The 23,953-nt window shown below is 41.7% G+C and overlaps 1 protein-coding gene across 2 annotated transcripts; it reads left to right on the top strand.

The window, feature by feature from the left end:
- The first annotated feature begins 11,920 nt into the window (after positions 1–11,920).
- dram2b (DNA-damage regulated autophagy modulator 2b) lies at positions 11,921–18,497 on the top strand. 2 transcript variants are annotated; one of them, XM_080000069.1, is made up of 8 exons: positions 11,921–12,026; positions 13,721–13,886; positions 15,512–15,579; positions 15,717–15,859; positions 16,138–16,315; positions 17,371–17,453; positions 17,663–17,755; positions 18,112–18,497. In XM_080000069.1, exons 2-8 carry the CDS (start codon positions 13,756–13,758, stop codon positions 18,232–18,234), a joined length of 819 nt encoding a protein of 272 aa, XP_079856195.1. In that variant the 5' UTR covers positions 11,921–12,026; positions 13,721–13,755; the 3' UTR covers positions 18,235–18,497. The 2 variants fall into 2 exon arrangements, with proteins under 2 accessions (XP_079856195.1, XP_079856196.1); XM_080000070.1 differs by lacking the exon at positions 11,921–12,026 and adding an exon at positions 12,684–12,701.
- Positions 18,498–23,953: the final 5,456 nt, after the last annotated feature.

The raw sequence follows: 23,953 nt of genomic DNA on the forward strand, positions 1-23,953 counted from the left end.
ATAACAAAAGTTCATCTCAACACTTTGTTATATACCCTTTGTTTGCAGTGACAGAGGTCAAACGTTTTCTGTAAGTCTTCACAAGGTTTTCACACACTGTTGCTGGTATTTTGGCCCATTCCTCCATGCAGATCTCCTCTAGAGCAGTGATGTTTTGGGGCTGTCGCTGGGCAACATGGACTTTCAACTCCCTCCAAAGATTTTCTATGGGGTTGAGATCTGGAGACTGGCTAGGCCACTCCAGGAACTTGAAATGCTTCTTACGAAGCCACTTCTTCGTTGCCCGTGTGTTTGGGATCATTGTCATGCTGAAAGACCGAGCTACGTTTCATCTTCAATGCCCTTGCTGATGGAAGGAGGTTTTCCACTCAAAATCTCACGATTCATGGCCCCATTCATTCTTTCCTTTACACGGATCAGTCGTCCTGGTCCCTTTTCAGAAAAACAGCTTCAAAGCATGATGTTTCCACCCCCATGCTTCACAGTAGGTATGGTATCTTTGGATACAACTCAGCTCTCTTTCTCCTCCAAACACGACAAGTTGAGTTTTTACCAAAAAGTTCTATTTTGGTTTCATCTGACCATATGACATTCTCCCAATCCTCTTCTGGATCATCCAAATGCTCCCTAGCAAATTTCAGACGGGCCTGGACATGTACTGGCTTAAGCAGGGGGACACGTCTGGCACTGCAGGATTTGAGTCCCTGGCGGCGTAGTGTGTTACTGATGGTAGCCTTTGTTACTTTGGTCCCAGCTCTCTGCAGGTCATTCACTAGGTCCCCCCGTGTGGTTCTGGGATGTTTGCTCACCGTTCTTTTGATAATTTTGACCCCACGGGGTGAGATCTTGCGTGAAGCCCCAGATCGAGGGAGATTATCAGTGGTCTTGTATGTCTTCCATTTTCTAATAATTGCTCCCACAGTTGATTTCTTCACAACAAGCTGCTTACCTATTGCAGATTCAGTCTTCCCAGCCTGGTGCAGGTCTACAATTTTGTTTCTGGTGTCCTTTGACAGCTCGTTGGTCTTGGCCATAGTGGAGTTTGGAGTGTGACTGAGGTTGTGGACAGGTGTCTTTTATACTGATAACGAGTTCAAACAGGTGCCATCAATACAGGTAACGAGTGGAGGACAGAGGAGCCTCTTAAAGAAAAAGTTACAGGTCTGTGAAAGCCAGAAATCTTGCTTGTTTGTAGGTGACCAAATGCTTATTTTATCGAGGAATTTATCAATTAATTCATTAAAAATCCTACAATGTGATTTCCTGGATTCTTTCCCCCCATTCTGTCTCTCATAGTGGAAGTGTACCTATGATGAAAATTACAGGCCTCTCTCATCTTTTTAAGTGGGAGAACTTGCACAATTGGTGGCTGACTAAATACTTTTTTGCCCCACTGTATGTATGTACTATGCGTGTGTATATATATATATATATATATATATATGTATATATATATATATATGTATATATATATGTATATATGTCTGTATGTGTGTGTGTGTGTGTGTGTGTGTGTGTGTGTGTAAGATGTCCACAGGTGAGTGAACATGACTTATCCCCATTAGTACTGGTGTAGAAGGTCGGTATCATGTCGCATCACCTTTAAGCAGCGGAAAGGGCCCCGAAGCCCCCCGAACTCCGCAGCCCTGTAGACACCCTACGGCTGCAGGAAAGCCCCGAGTACCCTGCCCTGCGGCCACAGAAGACCCCCGGGCCCCCAGAGAAGCCAGAGGGCAGTGGAGCAACCCCCACGCCCAGCACCAAGGAGCATTACCCAGTCCCAGGGAGCACGAGGAGACCCCGCACCCCAGGGGTAGCAGAAGCAAAAGGCCGCCCCCCACACCCCAACCCACACCCACAACGGCAAGCAGTCCCCCCAGGGGCCCCAGAAGGCACAAGGGTCCATCGCCTTTTAAAGAAACCAAACCTTGATCCCTCTGTTCTTAACAATTTTAGGCCCATTTCTGAACTTCCATTTTTTTCAAAGGTTGTAGAGAAGGTGATATTATCAACCCAGCTTTTGGCTTTTATGTGTCACAATAACATCTTTGAGAAATTCCAGTCTGGTTTTAGAGCTTGACATATTACAGAAACTGTCCTCCTCCAAGTAACAAACGATATCCTTTAAGCAGCTGATAGGAGGGATAGTGCAATTTTGATTGTTTTAGATCTAAGTGCAGCCTTTGACACTGTAGATCACTCCATTTTAATAGACCGTCTTAACACCTGGGATAGCATCAAGGACACTGCACTTGCCTGGTTTTATTCCTTCCTTTTAGAAAGAACCCTTGCAGTCTCCATAGGTAACGACTCATCCTCTACAGCTCAAATTACCTGTGGTGTACCACAAGTTTCCATTTTAGGTCCAATTTCAGTTTCAATTTCTATTTCAGTCTGTGCTGCCTCTTGGCCAAATTATCCAAAGACACAATGTCTCTTTTCATTGCTACGCAGATGATACACGAATATGCCTTCCTCAGAGACCTGGTGACCCAAACAACCTAGCTGCTGTTGTAGATTGAGGCCTTACTCCAAGCTACATAACAGATATTTTGACACCATATGAGCCAGTACGCAGCCTCAGATCCTCAGGCGGGGCCCTCCTGGCTGTTCCAAAGTCTAGACTTAAAACTAAAGGTAACCGTACCTTTTCGGTCAGGGCCCCTTGACTTTGGAACAACCTGCCTGAGGAGATTCGGTGGCAGACTCAGTGATGTCTTTTAAATCTCTTCTCAAAACCCATTTTTATATCTATTTTTATGTGGTGCCGCCCCCCCTTCTTTATCTATTATATTTTTTACTTATTTATTTATTATTTATTATTATTTATATTTTTCCTTTTATTTCTATTTCCTTTTATGTTGTATCTAACCTAGCCACTGGGGGTGCACAAGCCAGTGTATCATCGGTGCCGTTCACAAGCCCAGATGAATAGAGAGGGTTGCGTTAGGAAGGGCATCCAGCGTAAAAACCATCCCAAATCAAACATGCAGACAACAAATCTGATTTCCATACCGAATCGGTCGAGGCCCGGGTTAATAACGACCCCCCCTGGTGCCGTTAGCCAACAGGGTGCCAGTGAAAATTGTGCTACTGTCGGCCGAAGAAGAAGAAGAGGGGGAAGGTGTGTCCAGAGACAGCCGGAGAGGAAGAAGGGTAGGCGAGTAGAGTTAAGAGTAGGAACTTTGAAAGTTGGCACTATGAAGGGTAAAGACAGAGAACTGGCTGACGTGATGGAGAGAAGGAAGGTAGATGTACTATGTGTACAAGAGACCAGGTGGAAGGGGAGTAAGGCCAGGAGTATTGGAGCCGGGTACAAGTTGTTCTACCATGGAGTGGATGGCAGCAGAAATGGGGTAGGGATAGTCTTGAAGGAAGATGTCAAGAGTGTTTTGAAGGTGATGAGAGTGTTCGGACGAAGTGATGAGCATGAAGCTGGAAATTGATGGGGTGATAATGAATGTGGTCAGTGCATATGCTCCCGAAATTGGGTGTGAGATGGAAGAGAAAGAAGAATTCTTAAGTGAGTTGGATGTAGTGGTGCAGAGCGTCCCCAAGGGAGAGAGAGTGGTTGTTGGAGCAGATCTCATTGGGCATGTTGGTGAAGGGATCAGAGACATAGGTGACGAGAAGGTGATGGGTAGGTATGGTGTCAAGGAAAGGAATGTGGAAGGACAGATGGTGGTGGATTTCACCAAAAGGATGGAATTGGCTGTTGTGAATATGTATTTTCAAGAAGAGGGAGGAACAGAGGGTGACATACAAGAGTGGAGGAAGGTGCACACAGGTGGATTACATCTTGTGCAGTAGGTGCAATCTGAAAGAGATTACTGACTGCAAAGTGGTGGTAGGGGAGTGTGTTGCTAGGCAGCATCGGATGGTGGTCTGTAGGATGACTCTAGGCCAAGAAGAGAAGGAGAGTTAAAGAAGCGCCAAAGATAAAATGGTGGAAGTTGAAAAAGGAGGAGTGTTGCAATTATTTAGGGAAGAGGTAGTTGGGAATGAACCAGATGACTGGGAAACAACTGCAGAAGTGGTGAGGGAGACGGCCAAGAAGGTACTCAGTGTATCATGCGGGAAGTTGAAGCAAGACAAGGACTCTTGGTGGTGGAATGAGGAAGTACAGGAGAGTATAGAGCAGAAAACGTTGGCGAAGAAGAAATGGGATAGTCAGAGAGATGAAGAAAGTAGACAGGAGTACAAGCTGATGCGGTGCAAGGCAAAGAGTGAAGTGGCAAAGTCAAAGGAAAAGGCATACGAGTTGTATGAGAGGTTGGACAGTAAGGACGGAGAAAAGGACTTGTACCGATTGGCAAGACAAAGGGAACAAGCTGGGAAGGATGTAGAGCATCAGAAACGTTCGAGAACTCAAAATAAGTCACCAGCCTGTCGGCAACAAGTGACGCATACAAGGTGCGACGCATATTTTGATCGACAAAATATTAAAACGCATTTTATTGTCCTAAAGCTTTGGGAGAGGGCCGGTACCGCTGGTGACACGATCAAGTGCTGAAGGCAATCGCTGAGTCCATCTGTAGCACCATCGACCAGAGCAAGCATCTCCAACCATCAAGATGAGAAATCACATTTGTGTGGAACACATCCAAACCCGCGCCCAAAGGCCCAGGCAGGCAGGTCAGAAGGGACAAGCCGTGGATGAATGCTTCTTGGACACAGGCTGGGAACTGATCACTCCCGGTCGGGTCGCCTGGGTGAGGGTGTCTGAGGTTGAAAGACCCGAAACACCCTATGATCCCAGGTACTGTCACTGAGGATGTGTCCAAGTGCATCATGAGATGTTTTACTATCGCGTGTGTGTGTGTGTGTGTGTGTGTGTGTGTGTGTGTGTGTGTGTGTGTGTGTGTGAAGATGGCTCTTCCCCCTGTTGTAGCTGGGTGTATGTGATTCAAGACTCCTCAACCTGGGGTCAACACAGGGAAGACATCCTAATACACTGCTGGGTCACTGATGCAGAGCAACTGATCCACATATATTACTCAATGCAGTTAAGGCCTTGGAGGTGATTACACTAGGCTAGATACACAGGAAGCTGGCAACCTCTAATTTCCTGCCTTGAAGGGGAAAATAAATGAAGGAACGCAAATTGGAGGGCGCATTAGCAGTGGGTCGCGGGTGACCTCTCCTGATCACTTGAGGTGGCTGCAACAAGTTTCTGGCTATATACTGCAACAAGTTTCTGGCTATATAAATGGCAATGTGGTGGCACGGTGGCACAGTGCATTGCACTGCTGCCTCACAGCAAGAAGGTCCTGGGTTCGATTCCCGCCTGGGGCGCTGTTGGCACCGTGCTCCGGCGGGTTATCTTCCAAAAACAGGAGCCTTTCTGTGTGGAGTTTGCATGTTCTCCCCGTGCTCACATGGGGTTTCCTCCACCTCACGTCAGTAAGGACCCCCACCAAAAACATGCACCCATCATGGTCTGACCAGCGATGGACACTTATCACCTGGTCCCCGGGCGCGTCCACGTACGCTGCCCACTGCTCCTGGCTGTGCCCCCGGAGGAAGGACAAGCCAGGATGGTCAAAAGCAGAGAATCCATTTCACCGGCCACCATCAAGCATGTGTGTGTGTGTGCAAGCATGTGTTGTGGAGTGTCGTGTGATGATTAAAGACTGTTTCTTCTAAATGATACGAAACGACACTTTATCTTAAATAATAATAACTCAAATATATCGCGACTACCCTAGGCTACATGTCACCAATATGCACTTTACATTGGCAAAATGCTTTGTTCTCCCTAACAACACGTCCCCGCTGTCTGTCTGAAGTTCTTCATTCTTCAGTTCCAAAAGAAAAAACAAAAAAGGAATTTCCAAAAAAAAAATTGGACCGTTTTTTGAATTTGGATTGTCGAAAAAAGGGCTCTTTTGGGATTTGAAATGAAAAAAAGATTTACAGTATTATATCCGATGATACCTAGACATCTTAGTTTCCTTGGATAATCCATAATTCCTTTGTACTTTATCCATATATCTTATATGTATTTTATTTTTATGTTCATACACATGTCTAAGCCTTTGAAAGTTGTAGGTGATAAAAACAAGGGAATTTTAATCCCATACAAATGATGCTACATTTTTTTTGTAAAATGGTTTACAAAGCACAAGTATGACTTCCTTATGTATTTGTGGATGGAGACATATATTTATCTTTATGCATATAAAAATCGAAATACTGATTTGAAGACTGAGATATATGTAAATAAATAAAATACATATAAGATATATGGATAAAGTACAAAGGAATTATGGATTATCCAAGGAAACTAAGATGTCTAGGTATCATCGGATATAATACGGTAAATCTTTTTTTCATTTCAAATCCCAAAAGAGCCCTTTTTTCGACAATCCAAATTCAAAAAACGGTCCAATTTTATTTTTTGGAAATTCCTTTTTTGTTTTTTCTTTTGGAACTGAAGAATGAAGAACTTCAGACAGACAGCGGGGACGTGTTGTTAGGGAGAACAAAGCATTTTGCCAATGTAAAGTGCATATTGGTGACATGTAGCCTAGGGTAGTCGCGATATATTTGAGTTATTATTATTTAAGACAAAGTGTCGTTTCGTATCATTTAGAAGAAACAGTCTTTAATCATCACACGACACTCCACAACACATGCTTGCACACACACACACATGCTTGATGGTGGCCGGTGAAATGGATTCTCTGCTTTTGACCATCCTGGCTTGTCCTTCCTCCGGGGGCACAGCCAGGAGCAGTGGGCAGCGTACGTGGACGCGCCCGGGGACCAGGTGATAAGTGTCCATCGCTGGTCAGACCATGATGGGTGCATGTTTTTGGTGGGGGTCCTTACTGACGTGAGGTGGAGGAAACCCCATGTGAGCACGGGGAGAACATGCAAACTCCACACAGAAAGGCTCCTGTTTTTGGAAGATAACCCGCCGGAGCACGGTGCCAACAGCGCCCCAGGCGGGAATCGAACCCAGGACCTTCTTGCTGTGAGGCAGCAGTGCAATGCACTGTGCCACCGTGCCACCACATTGCCATTTATATAGCCAGAAACTTGTTGCAGTATATAGCCAGAAACTTGTTGCAGCCACCTCAAGTGATCAGGAGAGGTCACCCGCGACCCACTGCTAATGCGCCCTCCAATTTGCGTTCCTTCATTTATTTTCCCCTTCAAGGCAGGAAATTAGAGGTTGCCAGCTTCCTGTGTATCTAGCCTAGTGTAATCACCTCCAAGGCCTTAACTGCATTGAGTAATATATGTGGATCAGTTGCTCTGCATCAGTGACCCAGCAGTGTATTAGGATGTCTTCCCTGTGTTGACCCCAGGTTGAGGAGTCTTGAATCACATACACCCAGCTACAAGAGGGGGAAGAGCCATCTTCACACACACACACACACACACACACACACACACACACACACACACACACACACACACACACACACACACACACACACACACACACACACACACACACGCACACACGATAGTAAAACATCTCATGATGCACTTGGACACATCCTCAGTGATAGTACCTGGGATCATAGGGTGTTTCGGGTCTTTCAACCTCAGACACCCTCACCCAGGCGACCCGACCGGGAGTGATCAGTTCCCAGCCTGTGTCCAAGAAGCATTCATCCACGGCTTGTCCCTTCTGACCTGCCTGCCTGGGCCTTTGGGCGCGGGTTTGGATGTGTTCCACACAAATGTGATTTCTCATCTTGATGGTTGGAGATGCTTGCTCTGGTCGATGGTGCTACAGATGGACTCAGCGATTACCTTCAGCACTTGATCGTGTCACCAGCGGTACCTGCCCTCTCCCAAAGCTTTAGGACAATAAAATGCGTTTTAATATTTTGTCGATCAAAATATGCGTCGCACCTTGTATGCGTCACTTGTTGCCGACAGGCTGGTGACTTATTTTGAGTTCTCGAACGTTTCTGAGGAAAGAAACGTTTCTGAGGAAAATAGAACGTTAAAGTTTATTTCATGGAATGCGGAGTGGAATCAAGACAATGGAATGCCATTCCCGACACCTATTTGAACATGAACAAGTACGCATTTGGGGTCCTGTCCATCTTTGGATCAACATACTTACATGCGAGCAAGTGTTTTCCACTATGAACTTCATAAAAAGCAAAGATCGGTCGCGACTCACTGATGACAGCTTACAGTCATGTGTGAAGCTCAAAGTTACGTCATACAGCCCGGATATGGAGAAGCTCTGCAGTGAAATTCAGGGGCAGAAATCACATTAAGCAGGTGAGAGAAACAAGCTATTCATTTTGCAAACATAGATATTTATATCGGACCCTGAACTGATGTAGTTATTTTTCATATTCAGGTCAACGATTGACTGTGGCACGCGACTGAGGAAATAGTCGCGGATGACGGCACACTGAAATAGACTTAAGTCATTTTTTTGCCCCTTATAATTAAAATGAATATTTATTTTCTTCAAATCCACAAATAAGTGAAGGACCTGCATTTGGTATTTTATTTAAAAAAAAAATGATACATGCCAGTATTCTTTTTTTTAAAGTTCAAAAGAATTTAGTGTTTTGCTGTGTCAAGCACCGAAAAAAAATGAGTCTTTATCAGTTTGTAGTTCTTTTATTTCATAAATGCAACGAACTACAGTTCTTATATACAGTACATAGCACAAGTGTAATAAAACTATACTGTATCTCCGGTGTATCTTAATTATAGCGGTCAAATAGGTTTGCGGCTCCAGGTGGGTTTTATTTGGTGGGAATCACACCCAAATGGCTCTTTTAATGCTGAAGGTTGCCGACCCCTGACCAAGGCCTATAATTGAAAATTTCCCTGCTTTCCACTCAGTGCATGCTGGGATACGTTCCAGTACTTTCAAACCTTTTCTCAGTGTACTGCTTTTTTCTAGTTTGAAATGTCTCAGTGTATGTATGCCACAGTGTAACTTGCTCACGGTATTTTTCTGTCACACACATTCCTCAGAGCATTGATATGACCATATGATTTCTCTGTACATTCTGATCAGATAACAAAATAACTAACACTTTGAGCTGGTTGTAAGCCACATGAGTGTGTTTGTGAGGAGTTTGAATGTGTAAGGATATGTGCTTTGCTCATCTCTGTTCACCATTTTCTCTGTGAAGCACTTTGGATCAATTGTGTTGTGTTTCAAGCGCTATATTTAAAGCACTATATAGATAAAGGTGACCCTTGATTTCAACAAAACATCAAAAGTATCAGTAATATTTTTAACTCGCACAATTTCCAGAATGTGGAAATCATATGTTGTTTTTTTTTATAGCATTGTCATTTTAAATGTTCAGCAGATAAAGGCTTATTCCTGTTGAATCTAACACAATGAAAATAAATTATTTTTAATCTACATTTGAAATTGTAAATGTTATCCCACTCTTAACTTTTTATTGTGCAATGGTCATTATTTTCTCAGCATCATCCAAATTCCAAATTGGCTCACTGGTAATTAAGTTTTATCCATCAACAAGCAGACCAACAGGAATTTAATCTGCCGCTGCACACCGTACTAAACTGGTTTGAATCTTACTTAAAGTACGGGGACTACTTTGTGTCTATAGGTTATTAAACATGTAAGCGGACAAAAATGACATGCAAAGTTCCCCAAGGCTCCATTCCAGAGGCCTCTTGTGTTTAACATCTATATGGTCCAACTTGCTCAGATTATGGAAAACAACAAAGTATGTTACTATAATTATGCAGACGACACACAAATTTACATAACCATATCACCAGGCAACTATGGTCCAATACAATCACTAAGCAAGTACATTGAACCAATCAACGATTGGATGTGCCAGAATGTTCTCCAATTAAACAAAAACAAAACTGAAGTAATTATTTTTGGCGCCAAGGAAGAACGACAAAAAGTCAGCACTCAGCCTCAATCGGTAAAGTTAAAAAGCACAAACCAAGCCAGAAAAGCCATGCCAGAAATAATTTCTGATCTTGGGCTACCTATATTTATTCTGGGACAGGTCTGCTTTTTGTCCCCAGAGTCAAAACTAAACATAGAGACATAGAGCATAGAGACGCATTCAGTTTTTATGCACCACATATCTGGGACAAACTCCCAGAAAATGGCAGGTCTCCTGCAACTCAAGGTTGAAGACTTTTCTGTTTGTTGCTGCTTTTTACTAAACAAAATATTAATTGCTTACACTGCACTGTAACTTTTATGACTTGATTTTATGCATTCTATGTATTCTATTTCTTAACTTTATAATGTGTTATTTCCTTTTACAATGTGTTTCTTTTGCACTTTGTCTTAATGCTTCTGATGTTTTATGTAAAGCATTTTGAATTGCCTTGTTGAAACTAGTGGCTTTGTGTGCACTGTATTATAACGGCTTTGGCCTATCTGAAACGAAGATTGCAGATAACTGAAAGATCTCCAGACCGGTTCTCCGGTAATAGGATCTAGCCATGACAAGATAAATTGCTATTCTGGGCATAGGCAAAAAAGTTGTTAAAAAAGAAAAGATCTCCAGATTGGTTCTCCGGGGCTAGGATATCGCCTTGACAAGGCCACATGCAATTCGGGGAATAGACGGTATTCAAAATAATTATTAACAAAGAGTAAAACAAGGTTTCTTTGATTAATTTCTTGCACTGCACTGTAACTTTTATGCATTCTATGTATTACATTTGTTTTACTTTATGCATTCTATGTCCTTTTATGATGTGTTTCGTTGCACCTAATCTTAATGCTTTTGATGTTTTATGTAACGCATTTTGAATTGCCTTGTTGTTGAAATGTGCTATATATATAAACTTGCCTTGTAAGCATAATTCAAGAGAAAGTAATTATTTTGGGCTACTATCTGCGACAGATGATGACTTCTTAACCAGCCCACTGAAGAGATGCAGACCACCGACAATTTACTTTTGACAGGGGAGCCCAAGAAGGATGCTTTTCCTGTTTTTTGTTTTAGGTTGGAGCCACCCTCTCGATAAATTACATTTGTTGACATTAGTTGTAATAAAGGTGGTATGGTGACTCAGTTGTTAGCACTGCTCCTCACAGCAAGAAGGTGCTGGGTCCAAATCCTGGCTGTCTAGGTCCTTTCTGTTCTGGAGTTTGCATAATCTTCCTGTGCTTGTGTGGGTTGCCCCTGACCATGGCACTGGCTAAATGAGCTGGAGCCCACTGCTCTTAGGTATAGGATGGGTTACTTATTTTCCTACTTGTATGAAATTTAAAATGTTCACATCTGTGATAGCTCTGTCACTGTTCCTTGTGTCTCAGGGTTGCGCCAAACAAATAACAGCTGTGTTTTCAGATTACATGTATTTGTTTTCTTCCATTTCTCAATTGAACGGAAAAAAACCCCAAATGACATGTTTTTGAAAGAACCTGACAAGATTCCGTGGCCCATGCTAGTCGCCTGTTTGTAGGACGCCTTAGCAGTGGGTAGCGGATGACCCCTGCTGGTCATTTGAGGTAGCCGCAACGAGTTTCTGGCTATATATTTTATACGGAACTAAAATATATCTCAAATAATAGTAATGATAACTCAAATATATCCCTACGACCTAGGCTACATGTCACAGCAACCAGTTCACCTTATCTCAATCTGAAAGTACAGGTCCCCGATATGCGCTTTACGTTGGCAAAATGCTTTTATTTAGAAGATTTTACACTTCACTTCCGCTTCCGCAAACTGTCTAGTCCGATGTTTTTCATTTTTCAATTAAAAAAGGAAAACCGATAAAGTTTTTCCGTTTTTGGTTTTGAAACGAAAAGCATATTTACCATTTTTTTCGTTTATAAAGTACAAAGGAATTACGAACCTAGACCCAAAGTAAAGAAGAGATATTGATTGATATTTGAAATTAAAGGCACCTAAAAGAACCGTCAAGAAGAAGGTGGCGCTAGTGCAACAGATCTGCCGAGCGCCTAGAAGAAGAAGAAGCAGACGAAGAAGAAGCAGAAGAAGAAGAAGAAGAAGAAGAAGAAGAAGAAGAAACAAAAACAATTATGGCTGCTGTCGCGGAGTTTATGTTATGTGAGGACCATCCGAGTTATATTCTGTACTCACTTCCAAATTCTTAAATGTGTTTTTTTTTAATTCCCGGGACTCTGGCAAAATTCAAGGAATTTAGTAGTCGTAGTCGATATTTCCTTTCGCCGAGCTTTGGAGATCAAAGTTGAAAAATACTTGATGGATTTACTGAGGATGGATTTCTCTTTCCAAGTAAAAGCTTGTACTTGGAAAGAGAAATCTATCAAAATGTATTTTTTAATTGTATTATTATTTACCTAAATCATTTACAATAAAAATTATTTACAATCACTCCCAAATCCCTATGGAGTGATTGTAAATACTTTATTATTTTGCTAGATGCGACCTACTGGCCGAGGGGGATCGTTTAAACGTTATAGTAATAAAAATATGTATTATAAAACACTGCGTTTTGCGCGAATGGTGAAACATCGTTCGGCCTTATACAAGGATGGGACTGCAGCTGCACCCAGTCCACACCACCTCTTTTATTGTTTTTAAGTGTTTTATTTAACAGTGTCGACCACAGTATTCTCCTTAACAGACTGGGAAAACGAGTTGGCCTTTTTTTTGGTGGTGTTTTGAAACTGTTCTATGTCATATCTGTCTGGTCGAGAATAGTCTCTCCCCTGGTGACCACTCCTCTGCCAAACATGAGATTACTTGTGTTCTGCAAGGGTACGTTTTAGGCCACTTATTATTTCGCCTGTACATGCAGCCATTATGTGGTCTTATCAGAAAACACGGCCTCCACTTTCATTATTATGCTGACGTCACACAATTGTCTCACCAGAGGACATTAGAAATGTAAACCTATGGACGTTTGACTTTTTTCTTTTTTTTAATCGAAACTGAGAAAAACCCCCCAAAAAACAGAAGTAATGGCTATTGGACCCAAGGCAAAGAGAGAAATGTTACTTCCACATTTAGGGACCCTGGCACACAATACAAAGCCTATAATGTAATTATTAGAATGTTTCTAGACCCAGATCTTAAAAAATGTCACTAAAAGAGCCCTTTATCATCTTCTTTATCATCGGCAGAGTGCAGCTGTTTTTAAGCTTGGGAGATACTGAAAAACGTCTGCATGCTTTTATTACAGGTCTTCTTGCACCCTATTGACTAACACCAATAGGAGAGCACACATTACCCTTGTTTTTAAAACCGCTTCACTGGCTACCTGTCAGTTTTAGAGTGGATTTTAAGATTATTTTGTAGTTTTAAAGCTCTTTATGACCTAGGCCCGCAGTACATGTCCGGCATGCTTTTAACATATGTTCCCACTTCCCAGTATGTCACTTGGGTCCTCTGGTGCCATACTTCTTGTTATTCCAAGGACGAGGACCATACCTATGGGGAGACGGCCTTTAGTGTCTGTCTATGGTTCTCGTCTTTGGAACAGCCTGCCAGAGGATCTGAAAAATGCACAGTCAATGCTTATTAAAATAATTCTTAAAACTCACCTTTTCAGCCAGCCTTTTATGTAAGGAGTGGTATCAATGATCAGTTTTATTTTGTTTGTTTAATTTATTGATATTTTATTCATTTACTTACTTCATCCTTTATTTAGGATAAAGTTTGATTGATTTGATTCCAAGCTAACCACTTTTTCTCAAGCCATGATGCTTGCATATCATTCCCCTTTGGCTTTATTTGTCCTGCTGGCATGACGATACAGACTTTGTTTTGTGACACAGGTTCCCTTCAATGACCGCGTGAGAGTGACCCAAGGATGTGGTGGTTTCAGCAGGGCCTCAGCATCCTGCCGGTCGCCCTGGTGACCTGGACCACAGCCACGTTCATCTTTGCCTACATCACAGCCGTGGTCTTGAGGCACGTGGACCCACTGGTGCCCTACATCAGGTCGGCCTGTTTTCCCACGGTTCTTACTAGAGGCCCTTGAGGTGTTTGAAGGCTTGTTTTTTTCGTCCTCAAAAACTGAAGTGCTGGAATACCTTGAAAATATCCCCCTTTTGTGCTGGAGTGCTTGAAAAGTCCAGGGGGGTGGTGATCATGATCATTCATAACCCTGGTTTTGTTATTCAAATTGCAACATAATAAAATAAAAATTCCAGAATCACTCTCATGACATAGATGATGCCAGGTGCCATGTACATTTAATCCAGCATGGTTGGAAATAAACACTTATAATAATAGCTGGCAGTGAGATTAATAATACATTGATATACTTATATAGATCAGTGAGATTTAGATTAAATTAGTATATAATAATAATAATAATAATAATAATAATAATAATAAATGTAGCTGCAGGCAGCTAACACGGGGTCCGTTATCGACACCATGTAAAAATTGTAGATTTCCCATGGAACATAGCATCGGTTTGTGCTGTCGCTCCTCCTTACGTCAGCATTACGTCTAAAACAAATATTTTTCACGTTTCCAGTGACCACAGCATCAACTCACATAATAAAATGCAGTGAGTCCTGGTGACACGCAGAATTACTAATACAAGGATACATTTGTTGCGTGTTATAAGGCTGTCTACTACCTTGTAGTGCACAGAGTCCTGCCTCACGGTGTCTCTGTGAAAGGAAATCACTCTGTGTGGACGTTCCCAACAATATGGTTCCATTCAAACTCATTAAACACTACATGTTCCTCAGACATTTCATAAACTTTTTAAAGTTTTGGGACTAAAATATAACAGACACAATTCATCCCAACGGGATAGACCCCTAATAATAATATTATATCATATTTTAATTAATAAATATTACATTGAAAATTGATTTGTTTTATGTGAAGTCCTTGAAAATGAAAACAAAATAGTGCTTAACAAAGGTCCTTGAATTTTTTTCAGTTTGTAATGCGGGAACGAACCCCGTTTCCACACCAAAGGACCTTTCCACTTGGGCATAAGCGACAACCTTGGAGACTATTCAAATGAAGAATCTAAGTGCACTTGTTTTTAAAACACATGATTGATCAATAAAAAAAACAGAGATATTAACGTTTTTGTGGATTATATTAATAGTTATAGGCTTATTATATAAAAAATAAGATTCTGTGAATAAGTAGACAACCTTAACCTCATCAAACTTTCAAGAGCTTAAGAAAATAAATGTCTTTTCTGGAGGGTTGTTAAAAGCATGCTCCCAAGTCTGAGACACTTAGAGTCTCAGACTCATATCAAGTTGATTTGACATGATCTTAAGTCTCATGGCTTTTGGCCCCTCTGATTCCCTGTGATCATTAGTCCCTACTGGTTAAATCTTTTTTTTTTGCCAACTTTTTAATAGCCTCCTGGCTAAATCTTATATTTGGTGCACTACTGGGATGGACGGGGAAAAAGTCTTTAAATGTGTAATACTATCTTTGGAAAAAAAAAAGTTTTTGGTGTATCCCTGCCATTAGTGCCTCCCAAGGATTGTATTATGAGGGTAAAGCAAAGCTTAAGCTAGTCAGCTGCTAGTCAGATCCAGGGATATGGATCTAACTTAATGATTACATTTCTGTTCTGACAGTGACACAGGGACCATGGCTCCAGAGAGGTGTGTGTTTGGACTAATGCTGGATGTGTCAGCATTCCTAGGTAACACTGAACACACATCGCCCATTTCCTTATTCCAGATAAGGAAAAAAAACCTACGATAATTTGTTGATGACCACAAATGCTTTAAGTTGTGGGATGGTGGTGTGATTTGATGATATCCGCGGTTCTGATTTCAGGTGTGGCCACAACGTACGTGCGCTACAAGCAGGTCCAGGCTCTGACCGGGCCAGAGGAGAACAAACTCCACACTCTGAACCAGTTCGGTCTGGTGCTCGGCTGCATTAGTTCCTCTGGCATGTGTGTGGTTGCCAACTTTCAGGTTACTGTTGATTTCCACATGTTTTATGGTGTCCTTGAAAACACATTATTACCATATCAGGTCTGTTTTAACAAGACTGGTGTGAATTTTTTAATATTGGAATTGTATTATTATTATTATTATTTTTGCAAGATCTGGCAGCCCTCACAGACAATATTGGACCAAATTTAGAAAGTCAAAATTATGTGTCTGTGAATTTATTCTACTTTGATGTTTTATATTTCCACGACACTCGTCTGCGAATACTGAAACTCTCCATGCGTGTGGGTCCCATTCAGAAAACCACCCTGTTCTCCATGCATCTGGTGGGGGCTGTCCTGACCTTTGGAGTGGGGGCTCTGTACATCCTGATCCAGGCGCTGGTGTCCTTCTCCATGCAGCCCCATGTGCACAGCAAGGCCGCCTTCTTGGTTCGCCTCTGGGTCGCAGTGTGGACCGTCTCCAGCATCATCAGTAGTATCCTTGGGTTTTTTACACTTGTGTTTTTATTTAGGACTGGGCACATTTTGACCTTATTCAATACAGGCCTCTGCCATAAAAGGCCAGGATGTAGAATGAGTTGATAATTCTTTGCCTTCAGCAGGGAATAAATAATGGGGCATGAGAGACACTGAACAAATATCTAGAATGCGTGCACCATATCGGACATTTTCCCCATTGTAACTGTATGATAATATTATTTTGTCTGTACCTCAACTTAAGATTCCACAAAGTATGTTGGGCCGTTTTGAAAAAAAAAAAAAAAAAAAAAAAATCTGAAAATGGATCACAAAGGTCCGAGAACAAAGCGCGGGCGTTACATTGACGAAGTGTATCGAGTCTTATAACGGCGTTAATCTTGATGGTTTCAATATGAATTTAAACTTTTAAAAATGTTAAAACAATGTTCAAATGACTTCAGAAATGCAGAACAGCTTTGTAGAAAACCACCATTAAGTGATGTTGGATTTCTGTCTTTTTGGATAAAAATGTTACATTGCCAAAACCTTTCCTTATGTAAGCTGGTCATGTTCATTGTAATTGTAAAAAAATAATAACAAATCTGTTTTGCTTATACCAAAATTGACAGTATTTTAACTTTCATCATAAACTTGTACATTTGTTTGCTTCACATAAGGACGCACCACACAACAGGGAATGGCGAAAAATAGTGAAAAGCTCCAGTTGTGCTCTGAAAATTAAGTCCTGTTTCTGATCCAAAGTATTTATTTGCTATTTCCCTTGGGTATGAATAAAGTATCCATTTATCTATCCATCTTATTTGAGAGGCTCCAAATTTGCATAACATCCCGTGAAATATTATGGTTTGCCACTTCAGCCACAGGGATGGGGCATCGTGGCAGTTGTCGATTCAGTACACCGCTTTTTGTAAATTAATTAAACAAATACGTGACATGGCTTAGAGGAAAAAATGGCAACCAAAATCTTTTTTTTTTTCTATTTTGTTATCATGCATCATATCAATGGTTAATACGGTTTTTCCATTGTTCTCCTTGACTACTATCCTCCAGTGTTTGTGTCCTCTGTTGTAATGTACAGCAGTCTACCTGGAGTGGATGTAGCCCATAAACTACACTGGGTGCCTGGAGAGACGGTCAGTGGTACCTGGTGTCATGCACAGGGTACAGGTTTTGATGCAACGTGGGTCGGATCGGTAGTACCTTTCTCTTGAACATTGTCATGGTTTGGTCTAAGAATTTAATGTGTGTATGAGAAAAGTATGCAGAGCTGCCTGCAGAACAGTACTTTTTTTTTGGGTGGTGGGGGGGGTGTCCTGAAAAATAACCACCCTACATTTTGCAGGGTTACACGGCTCACATCATCAGCACCATCTCCGAGTGGTCGCTCGCCCTTTCCTTCGTCAGTTTCTTCCTCACATACATCAGGGACTTTCAGGTATGCACCACACGCCATACATGAACTCAAAAGACTGTCTGTTAGTTTATTTTAAAAGTTATTTTTTGCCTCCAGTATAATGTGTGATAATATGGTTACATTGTTAGCTTTATACTTTGGGAGTGTGATGCACGTAACAAAAACATCTTGGGTTGATTCCTAAGTCACATTGGGACCCAGGTGACGCTAATCCTTGACAAACAGTTGTAAACATCTCATTAAAGAAAAAAGGCAATACTGAAAGCCCAGGTCCCATATGGCAAAGACGTTTAATGAAAAGCTTAAAAGCTGTAGAGCTGCTTGGTCTTTCCACGATGACTTTTGATGACATGACTTTTCATATTTTCTTTTTGAAGAAAATAAATTTGCGAGCAGAGGCGGAGCTACAGGCTAGCCACCTGTACGACTCACTTCACCACGGCACTGCAGCGTCCTTGGACCAATCGGAAGCTTCACCACTATTTGCAGGAAGCATTTGAGCAGAATATCTTGCCTTCTCTAGCAATGTAATGCTACCAAATCTTTATTAAAAAAAAGAAATTTAATGCAACCATTTTTTACATATTTGTATCAAGTTATTTATGTGCCCAGTTTGCTTGTATTAAAGAACTGAAGTATTTTAAGTCTTTAGAAGTTTATCTGCTTACCTACATCAGACATCCAGTATATTTACTGAAAAGACTACTGTATCATTGCTTACAAAATATACCACTGAGTCTCTCTCTCACTCACACACACACACACTCACTCTATTAAACGGCTCTTTTTGTTTTACATTTGGATTCACATTTTGTTCTGTGTCTTGTGCCGATGATTATTTGATGATCATTTTTTGGGGAAATTGAAAGTAAGAAAGTAGTTTTATTTAAAAAAGAAAGTGCTTGTCTGACATTACTTTCATATTGCTAACACTAACCAAATACAATAGCAAGTTAAAGGACCGGACTTTTGATCTCAACTGTTTTGCCAGGCATAGGGAAGGAGGCCTCTCGCAAACTCTGCATAAACGGAAAGATCATTGCCATGGACTTCCGTCGACGCTTCTCCACTTCATCAAAAATCGAAATCTTTTTTTTTTTTAAAAGCACAAGCGCATCTCACAGTTCAACCTGAACATCCATTAGCCATCCACTCTCGCACCTTTGAGTCTCATTTATTTATTTCCATTCATATTTAGTTAGAATGGCTGAGTTAAATGACAGAAAGTTCAGTTACTTCTGTTGCAGAATTATTGATGCTAGACGGCTTAACCATTTAAATGCAGTCCAATGGGGCAAACATTTAAGCCCTAAAAAACAAAAAATGTTAAATATCCTTAAGAACAGCAAGGCAAGCTCACAATATAGTCAGACATGGTCCCAAACAGTGTTTTTTATCAGGTTTTTATTTATTCTTTTGCACTTCTGCAAATCAGGTGGTATTCCCGAAAGCACACTTTACAAGAGTCAAAATTGGCCCCTTTCTATGCAAATGAGCTTCATTGCAAAAAGCGTCCACAAACACGAGACGCTAAAAGTCACACAGAGTTTTATAATTTTTACACCAAAATGAGCTGGTATAACCGGGCTTTTGTAAATGCGGGAAAACAATTTGTGATTGCCGCCAGTTCGGGGTCCGGTGGGGAGCGTGGTGGTTCTCCGCTGTGGTCCCCAGACTCAAAACACCTAAACAATTTCCATTATTTTCAAATCCCCGTCAGGATTTGGTAGATCACCGTCACAGTGCCTCCAAGGATTTCCTTACAATTTTATGTGTAGAAACAATTTTAGATTTTCTTAAAATGAAAACAACTACTGTCTGACAATTATTTAAAGTTTTATATTTATTTAAGACTGATAAAAATAAAAATAAATTGCCACCCAGCTGGAAAACTCTATGGGTGCATTTGCGCTGGCATATCACAAGCGCAATATCTTTTGTGAATCGGACGCTGCCACGGAACGTATCAAAACCACAGTGCCTGGCACACAGACAACACCTAGGCGCTGCTTTGCCGAAACAAAATAAGAATTACATTACCACCTTTGGATGTTCCATCTCATTTGCAAAAGGTAGTTCTACATCACCACCTTAGATGTTACTGTTTTTAACATACACTTAAGACAGGTTGGACTATAATGTTAGTTCCTGTTTTTGAAAAGGAGATTTAACATGTGGGGAGCTGCAGTTATGCAGTAAGTTTCTCAAAAGTAAAGTTCAGTGAGGTTATGCTATGAAGTTATAAATGATGAGAACCAACATTTAATTGGTAATTTTATTGGGAAAAAACATTTGGGCATGGAGTAAAAATTAGCAAACCTATCCTTTAAATGGGTTAGACTGTAACTGTTTGTGAGGATATGGGAGACATTTTTGAAACAAGTTTTCACCCTACCTTAGAGAAGAATCCAAAACAGGCTTCTTTGCTAATGATGCAATATGCCTCTAGAGGATGTGCCCCTTTCCCATAAGGCTGCAGGAAAATAAACACAACAAAATAAAAAGCTGTATGACGGACTCGCATGAACAAACCCAGCGGCCTAAATGCCGTAGTACATGTTCTTGCCATCACCTAGTGTACTGTAGTATGTGAAAACGATGGCTTCTTGGCAGTGGTGAAACAAAGCAACACCAGGCCCGATAGTTGAATCAGGCCCGCCCCTTAATGACATTGTGTTAGTAACTGATCATCGTGCAAAAGCTTTGTAATATCTTCCTCATGCACTAAATTTAGCATTTTACACACGACATTCCACACTCAACACCTGCAAGCTTTATTGAAAAAGATGCATCTTGCAGCATTTCCAATTGCCAATTAATCCAAATTAAAAACTGAATTCAAACTTTGAGAAGTATGGATTCATCATTAGTGGGGTTTTTTTGTATCTAGAGAACATGACATTTATTTTGATAGGGAAAAAAACCCACGATGAAGATGATTATATACCAATGGTACTTCAGTCGCGGTATTACATTGTTTGAGTGTAGGGCAAATTCATGGAGGCCCCAATGCACGCATATTGGCTGCATCTATTGTAGTTTCGCACATACATATGACACTGCATAGAAACCTGTACTCTTGTCCTCTAATCATGGCCTCACAATGCATTGTAGCATCTACTTGCCAGCGTAGTGGGCAGTGTTTTCATACCATCACTGGCATGTAGTACGTCATTCTGGTCATTTCTGCATACTATCTAAGTGTACTGTGGTTTGGGACGTACTAAAAAGTTTCACATACTAATTTGCTGTGTTAAATTGTATGCTAGTATGTAATTCCAGACGTAGCAACAGATCATGGACATGTGCCAATCTTCGTCTCACCAGTAAGCGTCTACAGTAGCCATTTCTCCAACTACCATCTATCTCGGTCAGAACAAAGGAGAAGGTCTCACTGAGGAATAGGAAAGAGAGAATGTGTCGAGGGAGACGAATGGACTCGTCGGGGAGACGAATGGACACGTGGATAAGAGAGATATTGGCATCAAACAATCAGAAGGCAATGCAAGCAATTGGTTTATGGAAATTAACAAAATCCAATGAAGACTAAATGTAATCTTTTATTACTTTATTTTATTTACTTTTGCACATCATTAATGAATGCCCAATCTTCAAATCACCACATGGAGTCAGCGGCCTCATTGAACTGGATGAAGATACCACTTCTTGGCTAATGTCCCAATTGCCTGTGTAGCCCTACACGAACGAACGAACGATTTACTTTTTACTACTACTTATACGTTGGTCATGAAATGGCATGACCATAAGACTAAACCCCTCTACTATAGTTTGCAGAGCCTGTCTGGATGTCTACAAGTGAAAGCCCACTGACAGGGGGACAGATTTACTGAGCCTCACACCTTGTTTCAGACTTATTCTGTGGAAGAGCAAAGCACACTTCTCTCCTTAATGCATATGCATTTTGGGGAGGAGCACACAAAGTTATGATTAGCATGGTTCAGTACTCATTCTACTGGATTTACTGAAGTTCACACATTTGGCAAGGATCTTCTCCTGTAGTTGAGAACACTCAATCACCAAATGCAGAACATAATATTCACTCAAGCCACAGTATAAACAACTGATATGAGATATACAACAATATCATTCATAAAATATAGATATGTGGTGTGATAATCGTAGTGTATGCTCCATGTATGTTTGCGATATTGTGGACCTCTGGTATTCTGTGAGCGGGACCCAGTTGGCTTTCTCAGGGAAACAGAACAGTGGGATGGCCTTCAGGATCTTCTCCTCTTCAATCTTCTGCAAGTGCCCCATGTCTGTTAGCTAGGATGCAAAGAACATACAATGTAGACAGAGAAGTAGCTTCAGTAAGTGATAAGTTGTATTTAATAGAACATTCTGTATGTTTCATAGAAAGTCAACCATTCCCGGAATCTTGCTAACACTGCAAGCGAAGCTCATTAGCCTGGTCAACTTCTGGGATAAAAGTGTCAACGAGATCCCGCAAAAATGGATGAATACACCGAACCGCACCACTTACCAATCGCTTGTGCCCTCTTCCTCCTTGCCCCCCGCCGCCAAAGAGTCGCATTGAACAGCCAAATCCAACTGAGGTACAGCCCTAGTTAATATACTGAAGAACAACTGTAGCTTGCAATTCGTTATTCAAGTATGTAATATTTCCTGTTTTATGTGCTATTGTTTGCAGTTTGGAGCATGGTGATCCTTCATCACCCTAACCTGCTCTACATCCTTCCCAGCTTGGTCCCTTTGTCTTGCCAATCCTTGTCTTCCGCAGTTGTTTCTCTTTCATCTGGTAACCGTTTATTCCCACCTATTGCCTCCCTTACCTCTTCCCAAAATTTCATGCAACACTCCTCCTTTTTCAACTTCCACCATTTTATCTTTGGCTCGTCTTTCACTCTCTTTCTCTTCTTGGCCTCCAAAGTCATCCTACAGACCACCATCCGATGCTGCGTAGCAACACACACCCCTACCACCACTTTGCAGTCACTGATCTCTTTCAGATTGCACCTCCTGCATAAGATGTAGTCCACCTGTGTGCCCTTCCTCCACTCTTGTATGTCACCCTCTGTTCCTCCCCCTTCATTAAATATGTATTCACAACAGCCAATTCCATCCTTTTGGCGAAATCCACCACCATCTGTCCTTCCATATTCCTCTCTTTGACACCATACCTACCCATCACCTTCTCATCACCTATGTCTCTGATCTCTTTGCCAACATGCCCATTGAGATCTGCTCCAATGAACACTCTCTCTCCCTTGGGGACGCTCTCCACTACTTCATCCAACTCACTAGAGAATTCTTCTTTCTCTTCCATCTCACGCCCAACCTTGGGAGCATATGCACTGACCACATTCATTATCCCCCCATCAATTTCCAGCTTCATGCTCATCACTCCTTCCAACACTCTAGCAGCAGCACAATTTCCACTGACACCCTGTTGGCTAACGGCACCAGCTGTGGTCGTTGTTACCCGGGCCTCAACCGATCCAGTATGGAAATCAGATTTGTTGACCGCATGTTTGATTTGGCATGTTTTTTTACGCTGGATGCCCTTCCTGACACAAACCTCTCTATTCATCCGGGCTTGGGACCTGCACTGATGATACACTGGCTTTTGCAGCCCCAGTGGCTAGATTAGTGTCAACACTCTCAACAAGGAAAATAACATCAATGCAGTCGCTGTTCCAAGGGTGGGCCGATGGAGTAAGCACTGCGGTAAACAAGATGGCATTCGTATCGGAATAAGGATGCAACCTTACCATCTACCTCTGCCCAGGATCCTTCTTGCCAATGTCCAGTTCCTGAAGAACAAGATGGATGACCTTCGAGCGAGGATTATATTCCAACAGGATTTGAGAAATTGTTACATCCTCTGCCTGATGGAGACATGGCTGAACCTGCTGGTGCTGGATCAAGCCATTCATCCAGCTGAGGCCTTCTCCATGTTCTGCGCCGACAGATCGGGGGACTCAGGGAAATCCCAGGGCGGAGGCCTCTGCATTATAACTAATAGAAGCTGGTGTAACCTCAACAACATCAAGACTCTCCCACTCCTGCTCGCTGAACCTGGAACAGCTGACCATCTCATGCCGTCCATTCTACCGCCCGCGGGAATTCAACATGGCCATCATCACAGCTGTTTATATTCCACTGCGAGCGGGCACTGACACAGCACTATCTGACCTATATGATGTGTTGTGCGGGCTTCAAAACAAACATCCT

Source organism: Zeus faber (genome assembly GCF_960531495.2).
Source record: "Zeus faber genome assembly, chromosome: 5".
NCBI lineage: Eukaryota > Metazoa > Chordata > Actinopteri > Zeiformes > Zeidae > Zeus > Zeus faber.